Raw genomic sequence first — 13483 nt, 5'->3', positions numbered from 1 at the left:
TGACACAGCATCACTTCTTAATAGCCACTGCTGCCCATAGCCCTGGCCTCTTCCCACCTTTCCACTCTGCCCATTACTCTTCAAATTGAGCCTCTGGCTCTTGGTTGTTCCCATACTGACAAAAAAATAAAGAATTGTCTTTTCCAATGACAACTATTAAGGAAGGGGAAGTATCTTGAGGGATATCTGTACAGGAAAATCCATAGAAAAGCATTAGTGTGTATACGTCATTGGACACTATTTCTTATTCTGGAAGGTGAGGACAATGAATCCTACATAGACTGAGAGAATATAGGGTGTTTCTTTGTTATTTTTGAAATATAAATTTTTTCTTTAAAATTATAAAAGCAATACATGACTATGGTAGAAATAATTCAAGAAATTCAAGAAATTCAAAAGTCCCTAAGGGTAAATGGTTCTTCCAATTTCTCCTCCAATTTCTTCAGGGCCAATTATCAGAAGCATCAGAGCCTAACAATGTTCTTATATATTCTCTCAGATATTACCAGTGCATATATAAACAAAATTGCCAAATCACTGTACCACTTTATTCTCACAACAATACTGTGTGAGTGACTGATGGCTCGTGTCTTCACAAATAGGAGGCATTATTAAAAATGATTTTGGCCCTATAGGCAAAAAATAGTATTTCATTTTTAAAAAAAAAAATTTTTTTTTTCAACGTTTATTTATTTTTGGGACAGAGAGAGACAGAGCATGAACGGGGGAGGGGCAGAGAGAGAGGGAGACACAGAATCGGAAACAGGCTCCAGGCTCCGAGCCATCAGCCCAGAGCCTGATGCGGGGCTCGAACTCACGGACCGCGAGATCGTGACCTGGCTGAAGTCGGACGCTTAACCGACTGCGCCACCCAGGCGCCCCAGTATTTCATTTTTATTTTGTATTTCCTTTATTATGAGTAAGGTCAAGAATCTGTATGTTTATTGGTTCTTTGTAATTTTTCTATGAATTACTTGTACAAGTCATTTACCATTTTTTTTATTGGGTTATGTATCTTTTTGATACTAATTTGTAAGAGGTTTAGGACATTAACACTCTGTGCTCCAAAATTATAAGATGATCTGTCCATATAGTCTTACAGTTAGTAATTTCTTTTTCTTTCTTTCTTTCTTTCTTTCTTTCTTTCTTTCTTTCTTTCTTTCTTTCTCCTTTTCAAGTTTTGTTATCTGTGTATGTCAAGGTCTGAGCCAAAGATCTCCCTGCCAGGACCCAGATCTCAGGCTTCAGGAAGAGAAGATGCAGGAATCCTGAAGAGCACCAGGAGAAGAACCGTCCAGAAGTTGCGAGGGACACTGGACTTGCTAAGTGGGACCCAAGTCCTTTCAGAGACCATTACTCTGGCAGTGTACAGAACAAAAAGGAACACTACTTCTGACAATGGGAGACTAGACCTGCTTAAACAGCCTCTGGCCCCTTAAACCCTAGGACAGTCTACTTCAAGGGGTGGAGTTTGCCTGGCCCTACACTGAACCATTTGGGAGATAAAAGGGCTAGATTGTCCAGGTTCCATTTGATTCCTCCAGTTCTAAATGATGTGACCTCTGACCTTGGACTTTATGCTTATGAATAAACCAAGCCTCTGTAGTTTCTAGTAGTTAAGGGCATGCATACATATCTAAGAAACAACTGTGTGACCCTGGGCAAGTTATGTTTCTCATCCTAATCTCCTAGGATTATTGTGAGGATTCAGAGTTTATGTATTTAGAGTGCCTGGAACATAGTAAGTTCTCACTTACTAGATATGTGTTGAATTGTCTGCCTACCCCTAATCATCTGGGTTTTTAAGATGGTCCAAATTTTCCACATTCTCTGTCCTGACTCTCCCCTCCTCAGTACCTGAGGGATCAGCTAACAATCTGATAAAAAGTAACCCTTGATAGGTATAATCTCTGAGAGTTTTGTGAGGCCCTCTACTCTGTGATTTAAATGAGAAGTGACTCACTGTAAGAATTCCAGGCTTACCTGGTTCTATCTTTCCACCGGGGATTTTGAGCATTTTCACAAAAATTATTGTGGATACCTTTGGAGAGTTCTAAACAGATGGGTGAGCCATGCCTAGTGTCCCTTGTTTTTTAGCTGTTTATAAAACTCCCCAGGCAGCACTACATTACCCTGGACAGAGATTTAATTCTGATTCAAGGAATGGTGCCAGCTTCTTAATGAAATGCCAACAGCTCCTTTTCAGCCTCCTGGAGCAGAGCTAAGCTCCTGCTGGCTGAAGATATCACTGAATAATGGGGGTAGGCAGCAGAATCTGGAGTCCAGGTGTCCCATTATTGAATGGCCATAAAGTCAAGAACATAGTCATGGAGGCTAGGTTGTCATAAATTAAAATGAACAGGAATTGTCAGTGTTCCTTCCTTACCTTGACTGGAATTGCAGAGAGAGAGAGAGAGAGAGAGAGAGAGAGAGGTGATTAAACGATAATAGAATTAACCCCTGAGTTTTGACAAGTATGGGAAACGATCTCTTCTTCCCTCCATGCACATATCTGTCAAGACAGAAGCAGTATTGTTATGGATAGACGTAGTAGCATAGCACTTGCCATAGCTCACACTCAGTTCTCTGACAGCCTCCTAGGGGTACCCTGTATTGGAGGGAGAAATACTACTATGCTGACAGTAATGGTGATTGGAATAATTAGTGTTAATTGAGCACTCACCATGTGCCAGGCAGTGTGCTAAGTACTTTATATGCACTCTTTCCTTTAATCCTCACCACAACTATGAAATAGGTACTATCGTCATCTCTTTGACAAATGAGGAACCATAGGCTCTGAGGGGGTAGATGACTTGCTCAAGGTCACACAGCTTAAAGGAGAAGGAGGCATGATTTAAACTCAGGGGACCTGACTTCAGAGTGGGCATAATTAACCACTAAAGACAAAAACCTATCGTTCGTGTGGTCCATTGTGCTGTCGTAGTCACTACCTCATTTGCTCCCTAGGAGGAGACTGTGGAGGTAAAGCCAATCCCATCCACTAAGCAGTACCAGACCAACTGCCCTCCTCCCCAAGTCTCCAAAATTAGGAGCACTCCTCTCCACAGATGCCCTAGCCTGACATTCCTATAGTTCGACACTACTTGTTTAAGTATGACACTTACTGCCTCCCCAAACCACAACATCTATTGTGTTCAACCTGCCCCATGGGAGTAAATCAAGGGAGTGAGTTCATTGACCTGGCTTGTGGGATTAGAGGAAGCATGCAACATGACACATTTTGCTAATGAATGTGCTGGTTTCCAGCAAAGGCAAATTCCAAAGAGTAAAAACCTTATTAATTCAAACCACAAGAGGCCATAATAGATGACCTTTCAACTGCCCGAGGTTAGTTATCCAATATTTTCATGCAAAGAAATAATATTTCTAGTCAGCTGAAGAAGATATTACACTGAATCATCTGTAATTTTGAGTTACTCATTATTTAAAAACAAATAAACAAATCAAAATTGAAAACTCAACTGGACAACCCTTTGGGGAAGGCCAGTTTACTGGGGACATTTTCTTTTCTTTTAAAAAATATTTTTTTAGTTTACTTATTTTTGAGAGAGAGAGCGCACGCGCGCGCATGAGTGGGGGAGGGGCACAAAAAGGAGACACAGAATCTGAAGCAGGCTCCAGGCTCTGAACTGTCAGCACAGAGCCTGACGCGGGGTTTGAACCCCTGAACCGCGAGATCATGACCTGAGCCAAAGTCGTATGCTCAACTAACTTAGCCACCCTTGCACCTACTGGGGACATTTTCCTTTGGAGACAAGTGATAATTTGTAAATGGAGCTGGACATGTTTTCCAAGACTCTGTGCAGCTGCTTCCTTACTTTTTTCCACCAGTGACTTGATCCTAGCTGGAGACAAGCCCTCCCCTCACAATTACCCAGAGTACAGCCTGTGAAAAGCAGAATCTTTGGCAGCCCTGGGAAGGGATGGCCCAGATGTAGGAGCCAGCACTAAGTACTAGTCATAAATCCCACAGCCTTCAGGTCAGAATTAATCTAATCCTGTACCTTCTCTTATTTGTGCTCCGTGGACAAGTGAAAGCCGATCCTGAGAGCTGCTCAGCATACAGGTTATAAGGGCAGACTTGAGGATTGTTCTAAAACAAAGGAGGCAATAAACAACATCACTCCAATCAGAAAAGCATCTCACCTTCCTGCAAACAATTCAGTGGGGGAATTCTGTCCTGGATGAGGATGCTCTGGTCCACTGCACAAGACCATCTTCAACCCATATATACTTTTTGTAACAACTGTTTAGGTGACTTTCCTCGTGTTTAGAAAAGCAATACATGTGTAATACAGAACATTTATAAAATATAACCCATGATCTCACCATCCAGAAATAACCCAATGTTGTCACACTGGTACATTTCCTTCCATTCTTATCCTCCAAAATAAGGATCCAATGATGGATGATGTGTGTAGTCCTATAATGATCACGAAATTTTTTTTGGTGGAAGAAACACTATATCATGAACAATTTTTTCATGCCATAAAATATTCTTTAAAATTTTTGAAAATATTTTGTATGCCATACTTTTGTTATTGTAACCAACACTAGTGTAAACATCTTTGTGGATCCATTTTTAGGACTGATTATTTTCTCATCATTGTCATAACTCATGCCATTTAAGAGAACTATAAGGAAGTCCTCTTAACCTTGAGCCTAGGGGATCCTCCTGAAAGTCTTACAGTTAGTCTTGCTATTTCAGATTGCGTGCTTTGCCATAGGTAACCACCATCCCACTTTAATCTTTGTATTGGCATTGTTGTGTATCCCAAGTATCTTAATGAGTTGTGAAACTCCTAGACAGTTCTCAGGAACAATGGTGAGTAGATGCACTTTGGCCTGAGGGCTGGTTATTCATTCCTACAAATCAGAGCTCTCTAAGCTGATATTCTATTCATCCATACCTGTCCTTCTGGCAGAGCACCTGGGCAGCGAGGGTCCTCTGAGGCACATTCATTCCCGAATCCAGAAATGTACTGCATATGACAAAGATACGAAGGCTGTCATTAAAGTATTTAAAGAGCATTTCACAACATTGATAGTCTAATGAAGGTAAGAATTTCTATAAGGACATGTGTTTGTGTATGATGTTCCATATGTAATATGTTTACTATGTCTTGGCATGTGGACCATCTAGGAAAGAAAATATGCTCTGTGTGAATTTTAAAGACCACCAATTAGGGGCTTCTGGGTGGCTCAGTTGGCTAAGCGTCCGACTTTGGCTCAGGTCATGGTCTCAAGGTCTGTGAGTTTGAGCTCCGCATCAGGCTCTGTGCTGACAGCTCAGAGCCTAGAGCCTATTTCAGATTCTATGTGTCCCTCTCTCTCTGCCCCTCCCCCCACTCATGCTCTGTCTCTCTGTCTCTCTGTCTCTCTGTCAAAAATAAAATAAACATTAAAATTTTTTTTTAATTAAAAAAAAAGACCACCAATTAATTAGGAGAAGACTCCTGAATATTGCATAGACTTTCCACCCTTAGCTATACTTAGTTGATTTGTGGGTTTGTTCTTAATTATTCCACCCCAAGAACAGGTTCTTTAATTATCTTTCTGCCAGGGAGTTCTGGAGAAAGGAGATAACTAGGCATCACCTCAACTCCAGATTAGTAGGATCTTGCTGGGCCTAGACTGCAACCTCCCTGTGTGTGGCGCTCCATTCCCCTCCATGCTCTGAAACAAGCAACTAAAAATAGGCATGTGGATCCAGTCTACAGCAGAACGCTTGAGGGAAAGATCTCCAAACTAGCCTTGCTGAGAGGCAGAAGCCTATATTTTCTGATTCATCTATGGAACACTTGTGTACATATTTGTATTTTTGTGGCTACATGGAAACAAAATCTGGAGATATGGGTGGCTTTCACAAGTGCCAGACCAGAGTCTGTCCACAGTGGTACAATGGAGTCTATTTGATTGCCGGCCGTTTCCTTTATACCTAGAGGGGAAAAAAGTTAAAGACTTTCTCAACAAAGTAAAGTATGGGAGCCCCTGAAATTTATTCTTACAGCACTTAGCATACCTGTGAGCTCTTGTTCACTGTCTGTCTGGCTTCTCTGCAAGTTGGTAAGCCCCAAGAAATCTGTAGCAGTCTTGTTCGCCTGGATGTGCCCTGTGCCTGATTTACCAGAGGGTACTCAATAGATACCTATTGTTTGATTTAGCCTTTCACTTAAAGCCTATTCTGAGTGTATGTATGCTGCTGTAGGTGGGGTTAGAACCCCCTTTTCTCTAACTCAAATATTTAAAAATGGCTATTTTCTGCCCATAGTTGTTCCTAATAAACGGACTTAATTTTAGCTCTGGATAATGAAAGTGCAGCCTTGCTCTCTGAGTGAAATGCCACCATCTGAGCACATGTCTTTAAAAGATATAAGAAGGATGCTAGTGGGTGGAGGGTGAGCCCTCCAGAGTTCTCAGCAGCATGGAGATGGATGAGCTGAATGCAATATGCCTGGATGTGTGAGCAATGATCAGGCCAATAACTGCTATATTTGGAAGGAATATCAAATGTGAAATGTTATGACCTAGAAAGCAATGGAAGTGAAATTATTCTTTTTGCCTCCAGACACAATTTTTTTTTTTTTTTGTACTTTGGAAAATCTATCAGCACTAAAAACACTGAGTTATATTATACACAGATAGGTTAACTGCAGCGACATGCAGTTTGGACTGATTTCTTTGGGGAAATGGTAGAGCACTGCGACTCTCCACTGAGTACAATTTTCTTCTCTTAGAATGGGCCTCACGCTCACTGTCAACAGGAATGAATTGGAGTTGCTGAGAAATGGTAATGACCCCAAATTATCTTCAATTCTGTGGAATGGAATTTTAGACCAATCTGTGACTGAAGCAAGCCATTGAGCATGACAGTGCCCTTACTTTCTTTGTTCAACTGCCACATTGTTTCTCTCTGCAAGAGAGGCCGGGGAGTCTTAAGTGTTAAGGCATACAGCTGAACCTTCTCCAGTCATGGGCGGGTTTACTTATTAACCTTCCCCATTCTTTGCAACTGCTGGTCTCAGAACAGAGTCCAGGGTTCTGTGTATTTTTGGCACAAGGGAAAAGAGACTTAGTATATGTAGTTCTGAAGCATTTGCTTCTGACTGCTTTAAAAAATAGAAAAGAAAGTAGAAAGAACAGCTGGTGGTTTGGAAGGGAGCCACCCAGCTCTGAGAGAGGTGTGAGTTCTGAGCCTGTTTCTGCATCTTAGCTGTGGTGCATTGGCTGACGAGGAGGCGGAAAATGCTGACTCACTCTCCAGTCAGTCGGTTTTCCTAATCCTCCGAGAGAAGAATTTACAGATGAGTTTATTAGAGCTTTCAAATGCCATGTCCCTTACTGCCGAAGGTATTTGACTTCAGGAAGCAGTATTCAGCAGGTGCTTTCCCAAGCTGCTGAGATCAAGGGCAGAATCTGAACTCTGCTTATATCAGCTGTGAAAATCCAAGTGTGCAACTCCAGCTGGTTCAGTGACTGTGTACAAATATTCCTTATGCAAGAAGAAAAGAAAATCTAACATTAAGCAAGTGAGTTTGTATGTTTTCTTCAGTCCAGATTTCTGAATAACTTGATCCAACATAAAAAAATGATCTCACTTTTCTCCAAGAGAATGATATGAATCCTTTCTAAACAAAAGAACAAATTAGCGAGCTCCATATAACTTCAGTTGTCTGGCAGCTGCCTACCATACCACTTTTTAATCCTCGCCTGGTCCCTGGGACGTACTCTGTGTCAGAGTAGGCTTATGAGGTGCTTTCTCCCAACTCTGATTCTGGGTAATGCCCTGATGGGACGGGCAGATGGTGCACCTCACTGCCTTTCACTGAGCATAAAGGAAGGAGAGAGAAGTCAGGGTGGAGATGGAACGATAGCTACCTTGTTCCTGTGGCAAGAGTCCAGTATTTCTAATGAACTGTGCTGGGAACAGAGAACAGAGATTGTTGGGAACTTGCAGGTTATTGTGGTAGAGCTGAATAATGACCTTCAATGATATCCATGTCTGAATCCCTGGGAACTTCCTACACTCAAAGAGACTTTGAGGATGTGAGTGAAGTACAAATCTTGAGATGAGGGATTATCCTGGATGATTTGGGTGCGCCCCAAATGTAATCACAAGTGCCTTAGTACAGGGAGGTGGAGGGATATACAGCTACAGAAGAGGAAAAGGCAGTGCAGTGACAGGCAGAGGCTGGAGTGATGTGCTTTGAAGATGGAGACTCAATCACGGAATGCAGGCAGCTTGGGGAAGCTTGAGTTTAGCCCTGGGAAACTGATTTCACAGTTCTGACTTCCAGAACGGTAGGAGAATAAATATGTGTGGTTTTAAGCCACTAGATTTGTGGTAATTTGTTACAACAGAAACAGGAAACAAATACAATCACAATATTAGTGGGACCCATCTCTGGCTAATCATTAGAATCACCTCCAGAAATTTATCAAACACACACCCAGACCTAGTGAACGAAAATATTTGGTAGTGGGGCCCAAAATCTGGATATTGAACAGCTCTTCATTTTAGAAATGAGGAAATCAAGACTTGTAGAAGTGAAGGGACTTAAGAATGTGGAATAGTCTGTTTGAAATTTAACCTTATTATTTTCTCTTTTGAATTTTCTTCCCCCAGTTGTGCTGCTTTTACATAAATGTGATTTCTTTTAGGCTTTGTGTTGATATATCCGTTAAAATGAAGACATAAAAGCTGAGAAGTATATTTTTTAACTTATGTAATGTTTATTGATTAGAATGATGCAATCTGGTTTTCTGTGTTTGGATTCCTGATCTCTAGAGCTAACCTTTGCTCCTGCAGATTAGACAGCAGGCAGGGAAGAAAGCCTTTGAAATTGAGAACAAAGACCAGCATGCAATTTACATTGGTCTGCTGGTGCTGTGCATAATAAGTTGCTAAAAATTTCAGCAGGATAGGATTTTAGATATAATTTATTTATAAATGGTAAGGATGTTTCCAGCCCCTGCTGAACTCTCCCATAGGATTTTCATCAGGAAACAAAATTCTTATGCACTCTCCCTTTCCCAGAACTTCAGCTGCCACCATTGATAGAATGACCTCCTGTATCTATTAACCTGGTCCTACCCCCTCTCCTGAGATCCAGATCCATACATCCCACTGCCTCCTGGGTATGTCAACTTGGCTGTCCCTGCAGCAGCTCAAATTTAGCTGAAACTCTCTTGGCTCCCAGAATATGCTGGGCTGTCTGTGTATGCCGTGCCTTTGCACTTGTTTTTTCTCTGCCCCCCACCTCTTTTCATTTAGCCAATTTCTACTTCTCTCTTACGACTCAGCTGAGGAACAGCCTTCTTCAAGAGGTTTCTCTTGACCCCACCTAGCCCAGACTCGGTTCCTTTACAGTATCAACCTGTGGCATCAGTACTAACACATAATATTTGCTGAATGAAAGAGAGTTCTTTCTCAGCATTTCCAACTCTTGGTCACACAAGAAGGTAAAGAAACAAACGTTTACTTCAGTGTTGTGTGTTTTCAGGATCCCTATCAACTGGGGCGATGTTTGATTCTTCAAACTCAGCATCAGTTGAAGGGCATTAGGAAAGTGTTCAAATTCTGAATTCCTGAAAGAAGCCCGGAGTGTGGCTCACCTGACTTGAGTCAAGTTCTGGAAAGTTCTCCTCAGTTCCACATGCATGTGTTGGGCACTGATATAGCCCAGGCTGGACACTAGGTGTGGTTTTAGACACTGGGAAAACAGTCCCCTTCCCTGGACTTAAGGCACACGGTCCAGTAGATGTCACTAAATCTCCTTTTGGAACTTGGGATTTGGATTCTGACAAACCAGGTTCTGATCTAGTCTCTGTCGCCTATAAGCAGTGACCTTGGGCAAGTCACTTAATCTCTCCAAACTTTCTTTTCCTTTTTGGTTAAATAGAAACAAGAGTGCCTACATCTCAGATCTATTTTGAGGATTACAATATGAGTGAATTCATTAATAGCACATAACCCACACATATTTTTCAATTGTACATTAAATAATAAAAAGGAATTACTTCCTAGAGGAATTGCTAGGGCTTCTATTGGCCAAGGGCCAATTGTGGATCCTCAAAATAACTGAATAGATACGGCAGATCTAATTGGTTGGCTGGAGGCAGTCCAGGAAGCTGTAGCAACAGGAAGATATCAGGGAGTAGGGGCTGGGAAGCAGGCAGTGAGATATATGTCTGCCCATGGTCGTTGGGGGGGGGGAGGGCGGGGAGCCCTTATGATGTCTACAGATTCCCAAGACAATATTTGAAATGAACAAAGGCAAAAGATGGACAATGAAGGCTTCATCTCTTTTCTTTACCACCTTTCCATCAACACCCCCAGCTCCAGCCATGCCTGTGGACACCATGGCAAAACCTCTGAACACAGGGGTTTAGAACATGGCCTCTCTAGGTCCTTCCTGACTCTGACACTCTGGGGTTCTCAGAAGCTTCCATAAATTCTGGCTGAAGAAGCCACAGCAAACTTGGCAGATAGTCTCTTACCTTCAACTCGGCCATTTTCCCTCTGCTGCAGGTGTGATGACTTCAGGAAACACAGGCCCAGAGAGGGTATGAAGCTAAAATGCTTCTGTTTCTCCTCCAATCCACCCTCTGAATGTTATTCCCACCACTTCACCGTGCTCACTGGTTAGCAGGCGGCTCAAACTAGCCACAAATATTGCCTAACTGATCAACTAGGGAGAAAGTCCAGCATGCTTGTTTTCAAACTGCTTACACAATTGTCTTTGGTTTTCACTAAATCTAGGCTGTTTCTGGAAGAGTTTGCAGAGCCTATCTCCTCTCCAGCCGAGGTAAAGATTAGCCAATTATATGTCCCAGTGAAAAGAAGGAGGCTTATTACTGAAGACAGAGAATGGAAAGCTCTCTGGGAAAGGAACCATGGTAGTTAAGGCATGCTGTGTGAGGCAGAGGCTTCTCTCAGTCCTGACTCAGGTCTGGAAGGAACAGGGCAGGGTATTCATTCTCTGCTGGGCAGTGACAAAATGAATTGTGCTCTGGCACAGGTGTTTACACACAGCTGCTTGAAACAGGGACTGAGTCTGGACAGCTGTCCAGAGGTGCCCCCAAGGGATGAGCTGGGTGAACTGTCCAGAGTCTGAAGTGCTTTGCTTCACTTAAAGCAAACGGAGATGTTTGCTATTGTTCCTTTCATTTCTTAAATATATTTAGTGGTTTCTTAAAATAAATTCTTTAAAAATCTTGTTTTCTAATACCTTTATCCTTCTAAAAGCGGACCAAGAAATTACTTTCCAGCCACCTTTTCCATGACTCCCCTGCCCTTCATCTTGGCTATTCTCCTTAGCCATGGTTAGATATCCACTTTGTGGCTAATTGTACTCAGGAAGAAAGAAACTATATATTGAGTGCCTGTTCATGCCAGGTGTTTCCATAGAAATTATCTCATTTAATTTCACAAGAACAGTCTTGTAAACTAGGCTTTATCATCACAAACTTAAGTGCAACAGACCAGGCAGGAAATGTAGGCTAGGTGGTATTTCAAGATAAGACTTCTAAATGAAGCTCCAATTTTTTTTTTTTTCAACGTTTATTTATTTTTGGGACAGAGAGAGACAGAGCATGAACGGGGGAGGGGCAGAGAGAGAGAGGGAGACACAGAATCGGAAACAGGCTCCAGGCTCTGAGCCATCAGCCCAGAGCCCGACGCGGGGCTCGAACTCCCGGACCGCGAGATCGTGACCTGGCTGAAGTCGGACGCTTAACCGACTGCGCCACCCAGGCGCCCCTAGTTTCCAGTGTTTAAAAATTGGAGCTTCATGGGGCGCCCTGGATGGCGCAGTCGGTTAAGCGTCCGACTTCAGCCAGGTCACGATCTCGCGGTCCGGGAGTTCGAGCCCCGCGTCGGGCTCTGGGCTGATGGCTCAGAGCCTGGAGCCTGTTTCCGATTCTGTGTCTCCCTCTCTCTCTCTGCCCCTCCCCCGTTCATGCTCTGTCTCTCTCTGTCCCAAAAATAAATAAACGTTGAAAAAAAAATTAAAAAAAAAAAACAAAAACACTGGAAACTAGAACAAACACGCGAATGAATGAATGAATGACTAGATAAAACCATTGTGGTAGATTGCAAAAATGTCCATAATTTTCTCCCATCCTTGTATGCATGCTCTTTTGTAATGTTGGACTTCGCTGCTCTTCACATAAAGAGATGTAGTCTTTTTCTTACCTCCTTGAATCTTACTTTTGTTAATAGCAAGCACAACACAAGCAGGGGCGTGAATAGTGCTTGTGCCTTAGGATTTGTCCATTTCTTACTACTTGAAATTACCATGCAGAGAAGCTGGGCCAATCTCCTTGAGAATGAGAAACCACATGAAGAGAGAAGTTAGTCCAGCACCAACTGCCGGACATATTGAATGATGCAGTCTGGTTGTCATATAACTGGAGACACATGAATGATCCCAGGTGAAAATGGCAGAAGAACCCCCAGCAAGACCTAGTCCAAATTGCTGACTCACAGAATTGTGGGCAAATGGAATGGTGTATTTTATGGTATTTAATGGGGTGGTTTGGTGAGATAACTGATACACTGATATAAAAAACATACACGCAGATTTGAAAAGGTCATGGGCCATCAGCTTAGACCCTCTGCTCTATATTAAATGGGTCTAAGTTACCGCCAGAGGTCCCCAGGCTCCAACATACTGCAGTAGCAGCAGATGATTTGCCTGTGTATGAGGTGTTAGCACAGAGAGGGCCAGAAAAAAATGACAGGTTGGTAGCAAACCAACCTGTGTGGATTGATGCCTGAGTTCCAGACAGTTATAGGACATCTCAGCATATGTGAGCATAGACAGATGACACTGTGGTATTACATAAGCTTGCTTCCCTGGAATTTATATACAAACCCTGGAGGAAGTGGTATGTGTTGGGGGAGGCCCTGGTTTTACTGAGGCTAAGTTTTTGTTACTCCTGCAGTATGCAGACTCAAAATCAAAAATGAATTCCAGAAAAAATATTTCTTACATCTGAGTTTATGAGTACTTTGTCTTCAATCTATCTATCCTGGAAGTGAGTCTTTGGTGGTTAGAGGGAAAAAAATGAATGGGAGTCAATAAAAGACAAGGGAAAAACTTTACTGCTTTATTTTTCCATAGGCTTCCTATGTTCTTTCCATTGAATCAGCTTTGAAGGCAAATTCAAGAAGCGTTTAAACTCTTTCCTAGGGTGTAGGAGATTTCTGAAAGAGTAAGAAAGTGGTCACAGATCCTTGACTGGACGAAAATTACTTTCAGGAGCTTGAAAATATTTGAAATTGAATAACCTATCACCAAACTTTATGGATTTCTCCTGACTTAACTGTGTTTCTTTTTTGTTTTTATAAATGTGATTCCATAAAACAAGTATTTGCTTTGTATAACTATGTGCCAGGCACTGTGCTTTATAACACACAAGGGATAGGAGAATAAATAAAACTCAGCAACAGCTCTGA

The 13483-nt window shown here is 42.2% G+C and overlaps 1 protein-coding gene across 1 annotated transcript in view; it reads right to left on the bottom strand.

Moving 5' to 3' along the window:
• HGD (homogentisate 1,2-dioxygenase) overlaps positions 1–5024 on the bottom strand; it is a 42843-nt gene extending 37819 nt beyond the window's left edge. Inside the window, exons 1-2 of the mRNA XM_047099602.1 lie at positions 4932–5024; positions 4026–4114 (exon numbers count right to left, since the gene is read on the bottom strand). Of these exons, the coding sequence (XP_046955558.1) occupies positions 4026–4114; positions 4932–5009 (167 nt within the window). The 5' untranslated portion in view covers positions 5010–5024. The remainder of the gene's footprint in view (positions 1–4025; positions 4115–4931) is intronic.
• Between the last annotated feature and the right edge of the window lie 8459 nt (positions 5025–13483).

Source organism: Lynx rufus, unplaced genomic scaffold (assembly GCF_022079265.1).
Source record: "Lynx rufus isolate CCGP_SWC_20201006 ecotype Redwood Valley unplaced genomic scaffold, mLynRuf1.p SCAF_5, whole genome shotgun sequence".
Classification (NCBI taxonomy): Eukaryota; Metazoa; Chordata; class Mammalia; order Carnivora; family Felidae; genus Lynx; species Lynx rufus.
Note: the sequence above shows the minus strand (reverse complement) of the source record. Positions and strands in the feature narration are given on the sequence as shown.